General features: G+C 41.8%; 1 protein-coding gene across 1 annotated transcript; it reads right to left on the bottom strand.

The window, feature by feature from the left end:
• Positions 1 to 2,041: 2,041 nt before the first annotated feature.
• On the bottom strand, positions 2,042 to 13,101 carry LOC104951788 (tensin-3-like). The gene is made up of 16 exons (XM_010778519.1): positions 13,071 to 13,101; positions 11,952 to 12,065; positions 11,031 to 11,188; positions 10,810 to 10,927; positions 10,601 to 10,681; positions 8,694 to 8,829; positions 7,665 to 8,227; positions 7,472 to 7,558; positions 7,239 to 7,370; positions 5,556 to 5,651; positions 4,986 to 5,063; positions 4,486 to 4,563; positions 4,097 to 4,265; positions 3,945 to 4,013; positions 3,749 to 3,778; positions 2,042 to 3,629 (listed from the first exon to the last, which is right to left on the bottom strand). The coding sequence occupies exons 1-16, from the start codon at positions 13,099 to 13,101 to the stop codon at positions 3,485 to 3,487; spliced, it is 2,085 nt and encodes a 694-aa protein (XP_010776821.1). The 3' UTR covers positions 2,042 to 3,484.
• Between the last annotated feature and the right edge of the window lie 377 nt (positions 13,102 to 13,478).

The raw sequence follows: 13,478 nt of genomic DNA, 5'->3' as shown, positions 1-13,478 counted from the left end.
CTCTCTGAACCTTTCCCATTCCCTGCTCAAGGTTACATTGACGCATGACACTGATCAATTGCTTATCTTTGACTTATTACAAATAGTGCGCCAGTTTTCTTTAATGAAAGAAAGAGCAAAACATGGGAGGGGGTGATACATGCTTGGTTAGCATGATTGGCTGGCATGTTTATTTCAGTGGCTACATAACAAAAAGTTTCATGGTAATGATTCCGTTCGTGCTTGCATGTTGTGTGTATGTGTGCGTGTCTGAAATGTCTGAAGTGAGAGTGTGTGGGAGTTCTCCCTCCAGGCCCAGCCAACTGACTGACATGCCTTTTTCATGCTTCATGTTTCATGCCTCTGTGAATTAAAATGTCTCAGAGCCTGCTAAGGGAGGGAGGACGAACCACGCTTCCATTCATTCACATTTAACACATACAAATATGTTCCTTATGAAAAGCAAAGCGTCACATTTTTTAAAACTCGTGTTTAAAGCTTTTTAGTAGAAAGAATGGCAACCACCTGATTTTTAACAATGGTTCATAAAAACTGTCAAATAGTGCTGAAATGAATCAGGGAAAGATAACTTAACGGGGCCCTATTATGCTCACTTTCAGGTTTCATATTTGTACAGTATGTTGTGCCTCTACTGTGACATTTGTACATGCTGCCTGTACTGCAGCACTTCTTTCACCCTCTGTCTGAAACCAGAGCCCAGTCTGCTCTGATTGGTTAGCTGGCCGGCTCTGTTGTGACTGGTCAACCGCTTGGAGATGTCCCACCCCTAAGCCTATGACGTGCCATGTGTTAGCCAATAGAAGCTCAAATGTTACGTAGTGATGTCACTTTTTTACGAAGGTAAACAAAGGAGTCAAATCAAATCAAGTTTTATTTATATAGCATATTTAAAAGTGATTTTTGGTCAAGCCAAAGTGCTGTACATGTAATAAAAACACATTACTACAATCACAATAAAAGACAATAAATTACAACAGATATATAAAAAACACAAAGGTTGGAAAGTGTTGTGTCGCTAGAGTCCCCTGCTGGCTGCAAATGGAACTAAAGTTATTTATCTTTTAACACCAAATATGTTTAGAACAGAGTTTCCACATCACTGTCCTCTGGGCAGTAGTGTTGTGATCCGTTTACTTTTCAAATCTTCATTCCGTTTTGAGGCAAAAATGAAGCTAGAAAATGGCCTGTGGCTTACACTTCATCTCATGTGGCTGAGACTTGAGAAAAGGCAAGACCTGTGCATGGTGTCTTTGGTTCAGCAGTGGGCCCTTTAACAAACAGCGGGTTTAGGCATTACCGCCATATGGTGTGCAGCCAAAACCACAGAAAATGTTAACATTTGTAGAGGAAATCCAAAAGTATAACCACATCCTGAATTTTAAATAAAATAGTGCCTTCTGCAATAAAATGTGCCAGTTTGAAACGGGCCCTTTGCTTGGACTTTTAGGAGAGCCATTCATCCAAACAACTTCACAACTTGGGCCCTCTGCAATACATCTTGTAAGTGTGATCATTGATTGGATCAACCACTGCATAGAAAATCGAAGGACTGATATACATACACACTAATATAAAAACCTTTCGTTTTAGCTATATGTAAGCCACGTTACAAAGCAATGCACAATACATTAGTACATCTCTTTTAGACTGGAAGATGCAGTCGTGACTTTACAAGACATGGTTTTGAATATTTCACTCAGCATTTTTTTTGAAGTATTGACTTCTATGTTGACAGAAAAGTTTTATATCTTGGAAAATGTGCCTATTCACTGTATTGGTAAGCTAACTAATGCTAAATAAGACTCTTGTAAAACACTACTTGTGTGTCTGTTTGTTAAATATGAAACTACGGCCAAAAACTAGCTTACTTAGCTTAGCACAAAGACTGGACACTGAGACACAGCTAGCCTGGATTTGTCCAAATGTAACAAAATCAGGCTAAAAGAACCCCCACTAAGTCCACTAATAAAATATCTCTTTTGGTTGACTCCTTTCAGTCTCCACTCTTTCAATGGTTAACATATCACAAAGACTATATATACATGTTTAATTTTCTTTATTTACAGGACACAAAAAACAATGCATTTTCAATATACAAATAAACCGTTCACAAGTAGCATGTTATACACAGAGGCACAGTATTAAATGAAATAAGTATGAGGTACAGATAATAGATAACAAGATTACAAATGTGTACATAAACAATGAAGGAATAACAACAGAGCTTTATTTTGGCCGTTGGTCCCTCTCTTGATAAAATGGCTTCCAAACACAAAAAGTTGAAAGGAATAAAGTTTTATGGTCATCATCACCTCAACACAATGTCAACAAGCTCTCAACTAGTAAAATATAAATCTTTAGCCAAGCTTCATCTTGTTGGTCCCAGAGCAAATATATTGTATAATGTCACTGACATTGTTCAAATCCTAAATTGATTCGTGAGCTCTTTCCTTTCTTTTAAGAACTTGTAAAAACCCTGGCAAAACTGCAGCATTTGCTTGCACCGTATATCATAGCCTATGCCTTTTTTTAAGGTTAAAATTAAATGTACAATCGGGATACTGAAACACAGCAGTGCTGTTACTGGCCATGAGCCCCACATAAGAGCGCAAACAAGTAAAAAAATTGGCAGCTTTGTGTGGAATACCACTTGTACTATCTTCTATGTGTTTTCAACCAACTTATGTCAAATCAATATATATTAGGGATTAATCAAAAATATTTTTCTATGGTTTCTCTCATTTCAACACAAACACACGTTCATCAAAAATGTAGCAGACAGCTTTAAAAGTAGTCCTATTCACATACATCCTATGAAGACAGCTATTTTACAGATTGAGAGATGCCACATACATGCGGTGCATGTACAGAAGGCTGTGGTTAACCTGTCCCAAATCTAAATGATTATTTTTCGCTGCACTGCTTTTCCACATTTTGAACTCTACACAACACAATACTGCATGCTGGACAAAGAGGTGCTTCTACACTGGCTATAACTTTACATAATGTTATTAGCTTAAATTAAGTTTGTTTTGGTTAAATATAAGAAGAAAAAAAAGACATATAACAAGGTACGGTTTTCATGATCTGTCCATAAAAAAGGTGATGCACAAAAAACAGAGGCAGCCTTTGTGGAATGTGTGACTGTTATGTCCTTAAAATATGTGGAGAAAATAAATCTAACTGTATCACATGGACAGTTATAATAGATAGATATGTCTTATGATGTAGTTGTTTTCTAATATACAGTTCATTTTACAGGAAAATAAAATAACACCATAGAATGGATTTATATTTGAAGTATGTAATTGAATGTCCTGGTGCTTGAAGGTGACCAATATGTACCTAATATCCAGTTAAAATCCAGAGTTAAAGTCAACATCCTCGGTCCTTTACATTTGTCCCTATGTTCAGCCATTCAGTCTTTCTTTTTTCCACCCATAGTAAAAGTCTGTCCAGGTGATCAGCTCTGTCCGAAGCAGTCCTACTTATTCTTCTGCGAGCCAATCATCACCTTGGAAACAAAGTTGACGATGGCGCTTGCTGGCTGCTCAGGGTCATTCTCTGCAAACAGGTGACATACATTGTCCATGGAAGTGCCAGATTTCCTCGCCACAAAGCCAAAAACCCTGCAGAGATGGATACAAATATCAGAACTGTCTTCCAATCTCAAACTGAACATGGTCCTTTAATCCTATTCAATGCTGCTCTGGTTGTAGCAATGTGAAAAGGATAATCATTAACTTACTTTGCTGAAGTGCAGCCATCTCTTTTCCACCTGAGAGCAGAGAAAGGAGGATTGTTATTGGCTTAGTAGAACTTGTAGAAATGTAAGTTTGTTGACATACTAAATCAGGTTAGATAATAACACGCTTGCCTAACAATAGACATTATCAGTTTTCTGGAAACCCTTAAATTACATGTGTTCACACTTAAATACTCACTTTCTATCTTGAGGGTCCAATGCACAAAATATGACCGTATTCACATTGTAATGCCTCCTGAAGAACAGCCTAAAAGAAAACAGGGGGGTTGTTATTGTAAGAAACGGCCTCTGCAGGTGTGTTATGTGTGAATATTCCTGTGTGCTACCCACTTCCTCTGGTTGTCAGTGAGGGTGATTCCCTGGGAAGACACCTTGAAGTGAACAACGGTGGAGGTTGGTGGAGGGTTGGCGCTCAGGGACATACTGGTGGCTTTCTGCACCGCCTGGACGCCTGTGAGTGACTCCATCTCCACGGAGCCGAGGTACCACACATTACAGGCTGCAGAAACACATTCAAATTACACTTGGATCACAGCTGCTAAATGAAAAGAAGAACCTGTGGACTAATGTAGTGTTCCACAGTCAGTAATAACAGGACGAGGAAAAATGTTTGTCCCAGAATTGCACACAGGGATTGTGTCTGTGGTGTGAATGTAGAGTGCCATCATTGCTTCGTCATTATGTCTATTCATAGCATATGAGCTTAGACGCATCATTACCTGCTCCCTGTTTTAGCAGCTCAGCCGCAGAGTTGGTGACAGATTGTGAGTTAGTCTCCACAACATCTTCAAGTGGATCTGATAAGAATAAAAGCAAAAAATGTCAGTGAAATGTGTTGGTGAACACGACAACAGCTTCATAAATAAATAAAATGACCAGATGGCAGGACATCTAAACAGAGAGATTGGCAGATACACTGAAATTATTTTTAAACGTAGACTTGAATAAATGTATTATTTTAACAAATGACACATAACTGTATTAGGTTAGTTGAAAGCAATAATATTAGGTTTAAATACAAAATAATAGGTTCAACTTAATACTATTGCTTTCAACTGACCTTATACAATTATTTGGAACTGTTGACATAATACATTTAAGTCAATTTAAAAAAAAAAATCAGTGTACCGCAAGCCTCACAACATCAAATAATTATAAATTAATGTTTATTTTCATTTTTGAAAATACAAACATCTCTGTGACTGTGTGTGTAGTTTACCTCTGTCAGGAATGATAAGTTTGCAGGGCAGGGCCAAGGGGGTGATTGAATGTTGGCAGACTAGCGCTGTTAAGCTTCCTGTAAAACAAAAATAGTTGTATTGAGAGTTTATTACATGTATTTATTATCTTTAATAATTACTTTTAATACCGTTTCGAAGACTGCAAGTGCACAACATTTCTGATTGCCTTCATTGCAGTCAGCAACTGTCCTATACATTAATAAAAACTGTATATCTACTAAATAAGCAAAAATATAACATATAATGCGAATATAATGCAATAACAGCATAACAACGTGGAACTAGAAGTCAGGAAAGCAGGAGGTACCATTATTCTGGTTAAAGAGAACAGATGAAAACATTGGTCAGCAGGCTGTGGGTGAAGTTCACGGTGCATTACTCGTGTTTATGCTTCAAGCTAATTATCAGCAGACAGTTGTGCAAGGCACCAATGACCCATAGAGGGCAGTATGGTGTGAGAAGTCTTTCACTTTGTGCAGTTCAGCCAAACAGCCAGGAGGCTGTTTACCAGCTGTGAAAGGAGAGGATTTAACAGTATAGTTACTCACCAAAATAAGGCTCATTGGGGCAGCCCTTCAGCCGCACACCTTTCTGTGTACACTCAATCAGGAAGTGGCGTACTAATTCATCGGATAGATCGCCTCCTGTGATAAAAGTGAGATAGAAGGTCAGATAAACAGATATAACATATATATGTATATATACAGATACAGGAAAGATAAATAACTATAATCTATGGTCTGTTATGTTTCAGCAAAACACTCCTCTTTCTGAAATCCTATTTACTCAGGCCTGAATAATAGCTCCAAGCACTTGTCTTAGTACATGTATTCTTCCACCCTCAAAGATACTTGAAACATATTAAATCACTACATTCAATCTCTCCAGAGATTAATGGGATTATGATTTAACAGAAGCGCCTCTAAGGGGGCAGGAGGAGTCTATTTGAGGAATGTCTGGACACAAAGGCTTGGAGAAAGCACAGCTCCTTAAGGTGGGTAGGGTTTCACACTTATAAGGAGCCACAATGCCCTGAGCTGAACGTTGGGATAAGGACTGTGTCGTGAATGTCCCTACAGGTGCCTTTGGACTGCGTAGGAGTAAAGCAAACAAAAGGACAGGTGTGAATGGGAGATAAAATGAAAAGATTGTACGCTGGGGTGGGCTAGTGCAGGAAGGGGCATAAGGGCATCCTTTGTGTCATGTGTGTGGATAATGATAGATTAATAGTCCAAAATGGTTATGATACACACCGCGTGAGATTTAATGTCCTCTGGGCCTTTTCTGAATAAAAAAAAGTGATATGTGAACCTCTATCATCCCTCAATCAGCCTTTGTTTTCGTGTTGAAACATGGCCAGAGAATGTTTGGCCAGATTCCTCTTGAGACTTTGTTTTCATTCCAACATCCCTCCATGTATTTCTTGAATATCCTTTACAAACACTAGGAAGTAAATAACCAAGCAGCCTCTTTTGACCCCTGTCCCTGGATATTACATCCATATCAGACAGAGTAATGTGGGGCAGACAGCTTCCCCTGAGATGGCCCTGGGATCAGAGCTGGCTTAAGGACCCAACTTATCCTTTGTTAAGGATGTGAAACATTAGCTGAACATCTAAGACTATCAGGCAAAAGGGGTGTGTTTGGCTTCATCCTGCTGATGCCCAGGAGAGAAACACAGTGAAGAGCTCTCACACACAACCAGAGGGAAGGACTCTCATATTCCAGCGCGAGGGCAGGTACAGTGGGCTGTAACTGTAGATGGCTTTGTCTGTGATTATGCTATGGATGATTCTCAGGAAATCTGTACGACTGGGCCAATCTTCAAGAATAACTTTTGAGAAAAACAGTTTTTTTTCTTTCTACAAACTTAATGGGCATGTTTTCACTTTTGAAGAGGCAAAATGTAAACGCTCACCGCAGCTTCCATGCTTAATGCTAAGCTAGGTTAACCCCCACTTAACATAAGCTCTATATTTATTGGCCAGTCATGAAAATGGTGTTAATCTTCACATTGTAATCAAGCAAATAAATGTATTTCCTAAAAGGTTTAACTTATACTAAAGGTCATATACAATCAAATTGAAAGCATTTAGAAAATATTTTAAGATATTCATACACGTAAAATAATGTGTCTATAATATTGTTTGAATAATTTATTTTATTTTGAACCCAATCTAGTAAAAACTAAGAATCTAAATTTAAAAGTTTGATGTTCAAATCTACCGTACCTTTCTTGGTCTGTTGGATAACTGAGGGTGGGGGGGTAGCGACCTTCATGGCCAGTCCATAAGCCCCTCTGAAGGAATGGCTGTCTCGAACAATGAAGCAACCAGGCTCCTTGTCCTTCAAGACTGAAATGGCTGAGAGAAAATAAACATAATTGAGAGGCAGTCCTTTAGATCTGGGGAAAAGTTGACCTTCTTTTATTACTATGGCACAAAAGTGGACTCTGGAAACCTACCTTGATCCCTTGAGATATCTGGCTTGTACCAGAATTTGGATGTGTCCTGCACAAATTTTACAGTAACCTGCTTACTGGCCAGTAGATCTGGAAAACACAATTATACGCCTGTGATCAGTACAGTAGTATGCGGTGTTAGCAGGCCATGTGGCACCAATAAGGACATTAACTTCATACAGGGATTGTAGTTTACCTGGCAGAGGTGAGGCTGTGCCCAGCGTCTGAGCAGAGAGGTCAGGCAAAACATTTGGGAAGGGAATACTCAGGGAGCTCCCACTGTGGGGACTGGAGAACCCACTGAGGGCTGGAGAAGCTGTTCCCAGCGAATGGTCCCCATCTGACGCCCTCTTCTTCTCAGGCAGAAGTGGAGGCTGCATCTGGGGCAGTTGTAACTGATTTTGCCCATCCATGGTGGTCAAAAGTTCCAAGTCCATGCCTCCGTTTCCCAGCAGATTAGAGGTGGTGTTTGCACAGTTCGCGACATAGCCGAGAGCCAAGTCATCGTGCTCGTCAAAGCTCTGAGCTGGACTGCGGCCGTGAGCGTAGCGAGCCATGCGGCTTCGCTGGATGCTTCGGGGGGAGCTGTGGGCGTTGGGGGCAGGGTGGATGTGGGGGTGGTGCAGGGGGGGAGAGTGGTGACCATAGTCCACCGACATGGCGTGCAGCGGTGGTTGTCTGTTGGCGGGGTAGCTGCTGCTCAGAGACGAGTGGCGGCTCAGGACGGGATGCTCTGGCCAGGACTGGATCGTGGATGAACTTAACAGAAAAAAAGGAAATAAATAACGGTAAACTCACAGTCAAATAACCATTCAAATGTAGATTTTCAGCCACATTTCAAGAATATTTGCCAAAGATAATGCATGTTTCTGTCTACTGCAGCATAAAGGTAGACTTTTAAAGGATCACATAAAACCAGGGTCTGTTTTTCCACACCTGGCCCTATGGCAGGTTGTTGAACATGTTTACTAGCCACTCATTTTTTTAAATTTACAATGGTGTTATTTGTGCACAAATTGAAAATGTTGAATACAAAGGGAAGATGCAACAGACTTGTTGTTTGTTTTACTGGGGTTATTTAATACTGTAATTAATATAAAAGTGTTTCATATCATCTTGAGCCGACTGCAAGTCAACACCAGTCTGAAGCTTGTTTTGGGAATCCTGCGCTCTAGTTATAAAAGAAAAGATCAGCTTTGAGGTCCGTGATAGGACAGATCTGTACCTGTCTGTCCACTGAAGGCTGGTCCCAACAATAGAGGCAGAGTGTGTGGCACTTAGCGTCCGGTGGCAGTTGATGGAGGGGTCTGTTAAACTATCGACTCCAACGTGACTGATACTCTCTGGGTATCCCCGGGGTTCTGTGTGAGAGAAGGAAAACAAATCAAATCAGGCACTGCTTTTAATTACATTTTGAATATAATGAGCAAATATAAAGAATCTAAAACCCAGCTATATAAAAATAACTCAGAGAAACAAACGTAAAAGGTTCAAATATGCACACAAAAAAACAGGACTGTATGATACAGCAAAAAAGCCCTTTAGAAAGAGCATTGGAATCTTTCCAGTAACCAACAATCAATAATGGAGCTGAAATGAAATGAGACTCTCCTTATGGCCTTGAACACGGCCATCAATCTACATAAAACCAATCACCAGCTACGGTTGCAACAACCCATAGAGCAAACAAATCTCTATTGCAGCTAGAAATTAAAAGGCCTCTGACATAATTATCTAAAAGCTTTCATTTCAATCAGTCATAGCCTGGAGCCACTGACAGCCCTGAATTTAAAAGCCCTGTCCCTCCTCCAGATTTGCAGCAAAGCTCTCTCTGGGTTACTTTGTACGAGTTAGAACTACGAAGCTGAAAGAGTTGCTGGTTTCTTCTTGTCCCTATTTCCCCTAGTTCTACACAGAGGCACCTTCATGGGGGAAGAAACTTTTTTTTGCGTAATGCCTCCTGACCCACAGTCCCCATGGAGATGTGGCAAGAATGAGTGGGTGATTTTAGCCTGGGTGTCTGAGGTTGTAAGAGGCACAGCGGGGGCACAGAACGGCTCCCAGGCCCTACAACCTTTAGACATACTGTAGATCATTACGGAACCTAGTCTATAAAAGTTCAGAGCAGACTGAAAAATGAAGAACACGGAGAGATTACCCATGTGGGGGTGGGTAGTTCCTGACATTAAACATGGTCAAAAAGTATGCCAAATATAAAACAGCTGAGTTGCTTGGGGTGCAACATACAGTATGAATACTAGTTCCGCAATAAAAATTGTGTAAACAAGAAAAAAATCTAGAAATGTACATCCGAGACCATAAATGCTGATACCACAAAATGCTATGAATGCACAACTCTTCCCATCTCGGGCAATCTTATAGCCAGGGCGTGTTTCATCTTAGATAAACACCACACATAAAAGGCTCTGTTTCATTTGAAAGAACAACAACGTTATGTCTGAAAAAAAGTGTTCCCTTCGAGCCGTGACCACGCCGACATTCTCCAGAAACCAAACATGAAGGGCAGAGACTGGTTAGGAATCTCCCTGCTCTCGCATTTATGAGACGTCTTTGTTTTCGGCCTCTGTTTTTAAAACCACTCAAATTCCACGTACAACAATGTCACCATTATTAGGTAAAGCAAGAGGGACCTGTAATAGCTTTGATCTTGAGAGATAGTGTATCCAAACTTCAGAGGGCAGACATGAAAAAGACTACCATAACCTTCCACTACCTGGGTGTCTTGTTGTCATTCACTATCTGTAATTAGTTGAACGGAAAAACACCATTCTACTATAAGTAAGCTAATAGGTTTGTCTTGTGTTTTTCACACCAACTTGGTCAGCTTTTTAACTCTCTTTGAAAAGGTTTCTCAAACCCATAGGCTTAGACAAAGGTCAATTATTCATATTTTTAGTTCACAATGGAATGACATTCCTGCAATTTAAATATATACCGTCAAATTATATGGAGAACAGTTTTCTATATCCCAGCTCTGCTATTTTACATTCTTAATTGTTGCTGCTTTCAATTTCACAGAGAAAGACACATTGTTCTTCCTCATATTGAACAAATCTTAAAACTGATTCCTGTAATGCATTCAGTTTGTAATCTAAAGGAATGTTAACCTACCATTTTCTGTTCTGTAGACTCCATAAGACTGCATGAGAGATGGTGTTTGCCTGAGATGATTCAATTCCGACATACTTTTCACTGAAAACAAAGACAGAGATATTTAATTAGACTTATAAAACAAACACAAGGCACGAGTACATGCACAAATGTGATGCTCAGATTAAATACAAATATTTACAATGACAAAGGAAACATGCTGCAGTTACCATAAGGTGTTGGCGGAGAGATAGGGAATGAAGGAGTGGGTGGAGTCATGTCACTTCCTGCCTCTACCCCTCTGTCCATGTCTGGGCCAGTACTGTCATTCCTGTACAACAGTGGGTGCTGTAACAAACAACAAATAACAAATACATACATTAAACCAAACATATAAACTAAAATCATTCCTAAAGAGGCATCATACGCTGTGCCCACATGCTTTATTTACCTGGGACTGTGGCACACAGGGGGAGTACGTCCGCTGGCCCCGGTACTCCTCTGTCACGCCCCACCCCGAGTTACAGAACACTGGGTGATCCGTGACTTCACTTCCTTGGCGACTCAGACTCCGCGTGACGCCCCCCCGCACCTCACTGGACTGGACAGCTGGATACACACAGGTAGACATCCACAAGCAGGTCAATACATTTTTAACAGACTTACAGTCATCACTGAAGAAATATAAACTTTAACATTTGGTACCCTTCAGAAAAATCAACAACACTGCATCTTCTTAAAATGTCTGTCTACTTTAAAATTAGGCCTTGGCAATATGAAGGAAATCATATATCGCAATTATTTATGACCAAATGCCTCAATAAAAAAGATTGAGATGATATTGTTGGATTGATCATTGAGATATTTACTCAATGAGAACAGTGGGCTATGCACATTACACAATGTGAAATGTATCCAAAGTCACATGTGAGAACTGTGTTGTAAATACATTTGGGATTAATGACATATGAACTTAGTCCGTAAAGGGGCAGCAGCACACTGCTAACCCCAGCATCCTGCCCTCAGCCATGTTTTTAGAGGACAGCTGAGGAATGCCAAGGGTCTGGCCAGTGTGTGTGTGTGTGTGTGTGTGTGTGTGTGTGTGTGTGTGTGTGTGTGTGTGTGTGTGTGTGTGTGTGTGTGTGTGTGTCGGCTTGATGAGAGGAGAGATTGGTAATTTCCTTCAGCGCGCCAAATGCTGCTCCCTGCTGCCGGACTCCCTGCTGTCCGTCCCTGAGGACCGCGGACCCCGCCCGGACAGATTGCGGGATCTGCCTTCGGTCTCTATCTCTGCGTGCTGACGGATGGGAACCGCGCGCGCTTTACCGGAATATTTGGGATTAATTATTTGCATTTGTTAAACAGGTCCTACCTGGAGGGATAACTGCCGTTTGGGGAACAGAGCAGCCGCTCAGAGCCGCAGACGCATGGTGGATAAAAGGTTGTTTGTACTCGTTAACACCTTCAGGGTCGGTGGGTGTTGTTCCTGGTGGGCACGGGGTTTACCGGGATTTGGGATGAGCGGTGTCGGATCTGAAGATATTTAGCCTCCAGACATCACTTTTCTCCGATCTATGTCTCCGGTGTCTCTGTGAGGACTGCTCGGATGAAACAATACATGGATGGCACGAGCTCTTACATCCCCGTTACATTAAATTCGTTTCTGAAGTAACGTTCATTGGCTTTGGGAGGCTAACCTTACGACCCTGCATACACCCACCCTTCTCGTCTGAGGATCTATATGTACGTGAGTGCTTCTCGTGGGTTTGCACGGCGAGACCACCGGCACCTGGATTCCCGCCCCCTTTTTTCTGCCTGACTGCGCCACGTATGTTCCGGTGTATCTGCAGTTTTGTGCCGTCCGGTCCCACATTTATTCAGGCCCACAAAACTACCCAGAGAGCCCCTCTCTCCCGGCTGTGGTGGGGAGAAGAGTTGCCCCGGAGAGGAGAGCCGGAGTTGGGATACCAGCCAAGCCTGACCGCCTTTAAAAAACCGTCCGGTTCTGTGTGATTTAACGGAGCCGTTAGAGGACCGGTCGGAGAGGAGGGAGGACGGATTGTGGAGAAAAGAGGAGAGGAGGTGGATATTGATGAAGGTAAGGCTGATTGATCGACTATTAATAATACAGGGTGTGTGAGATGGCGGAGGATGCTCTGCTATGCAGTGGATTTTTTTCCTGCCAGGGGGGTGCCAGCAGGAGTTTTATTCTTAGTGCCCGGGAAATGAATCATCGCTGTAATCTGATTAGTCTGCCATACCCTCAGTGTGTGACTGCTCCTTTTGTGGCGCCTGTGTTGGCACTGTTGGTGGATTGTGTGTTCTCTCAGGAGACACACTTTACACACACTTTACATCCTCTGAACGCAGCTCCGCGGCTCGTGCTGCTGACAGTCCTCTCTGCTGGGGAGCGGATTGTTATTTCTGTCTCACTTCTGTGCTGCTTTATTGGCCGGGCTGTATGGGAATGTGTGCGTGCGCGCATGCTCACTTGGCTCATGCGCGTGCGTGTTTGGATGCATCCGTTCGCGCGCGCGTGGGTGGGAGCTCAGTAATAGAACCCATTTTAGGGGGAGCTTCTCTCCCTGTCTCACTCTCTGTCTTTAAAGCTGCCTCATCATGCCGCTCCAGTTGACTGGCGTTACAGACACATGTATTTATGTAGGAGGCCAGGGGATGAGTACACAAGAGGAGAGGGTGGGGGTGATAGGGAGACAGGGTGGAAGGAAAAACAAAGGAATAGAGGTAAGGATCAAAGAGTGAGGACAGGGGTTTGACACAATATGATAGAAGTAGAGGGAGCAGTAGAGGAGAGAGAAAGAAGGATGAGAGCGGAGAGAAAGACCAGAGTCTGTTAAACCAGGGAAACAGAAACAGACAAGGGCAGAGAAGAGCAGAT

This window comes from Notothenia coriiceps, unplaced genomic scaffold, assembly GCF_000735185.1.
Source record: "Notothenia coriiceps isolate Sejong01 unplaced genomic scaffold, NC01 NC01_scaffold00000339, whole genome shotgun sequence".
Lineage (NCBI taxonomy): Eukaryota > Metazoa > Chordata > Actinopteri > Perciformes > Nototheniidae > Notothenia > Notothenia coriiceps.
Note: the sequence above shows the minus strand (reverse complement) of the source record. Positions and strands in the feature narration are given on the sequence as shown.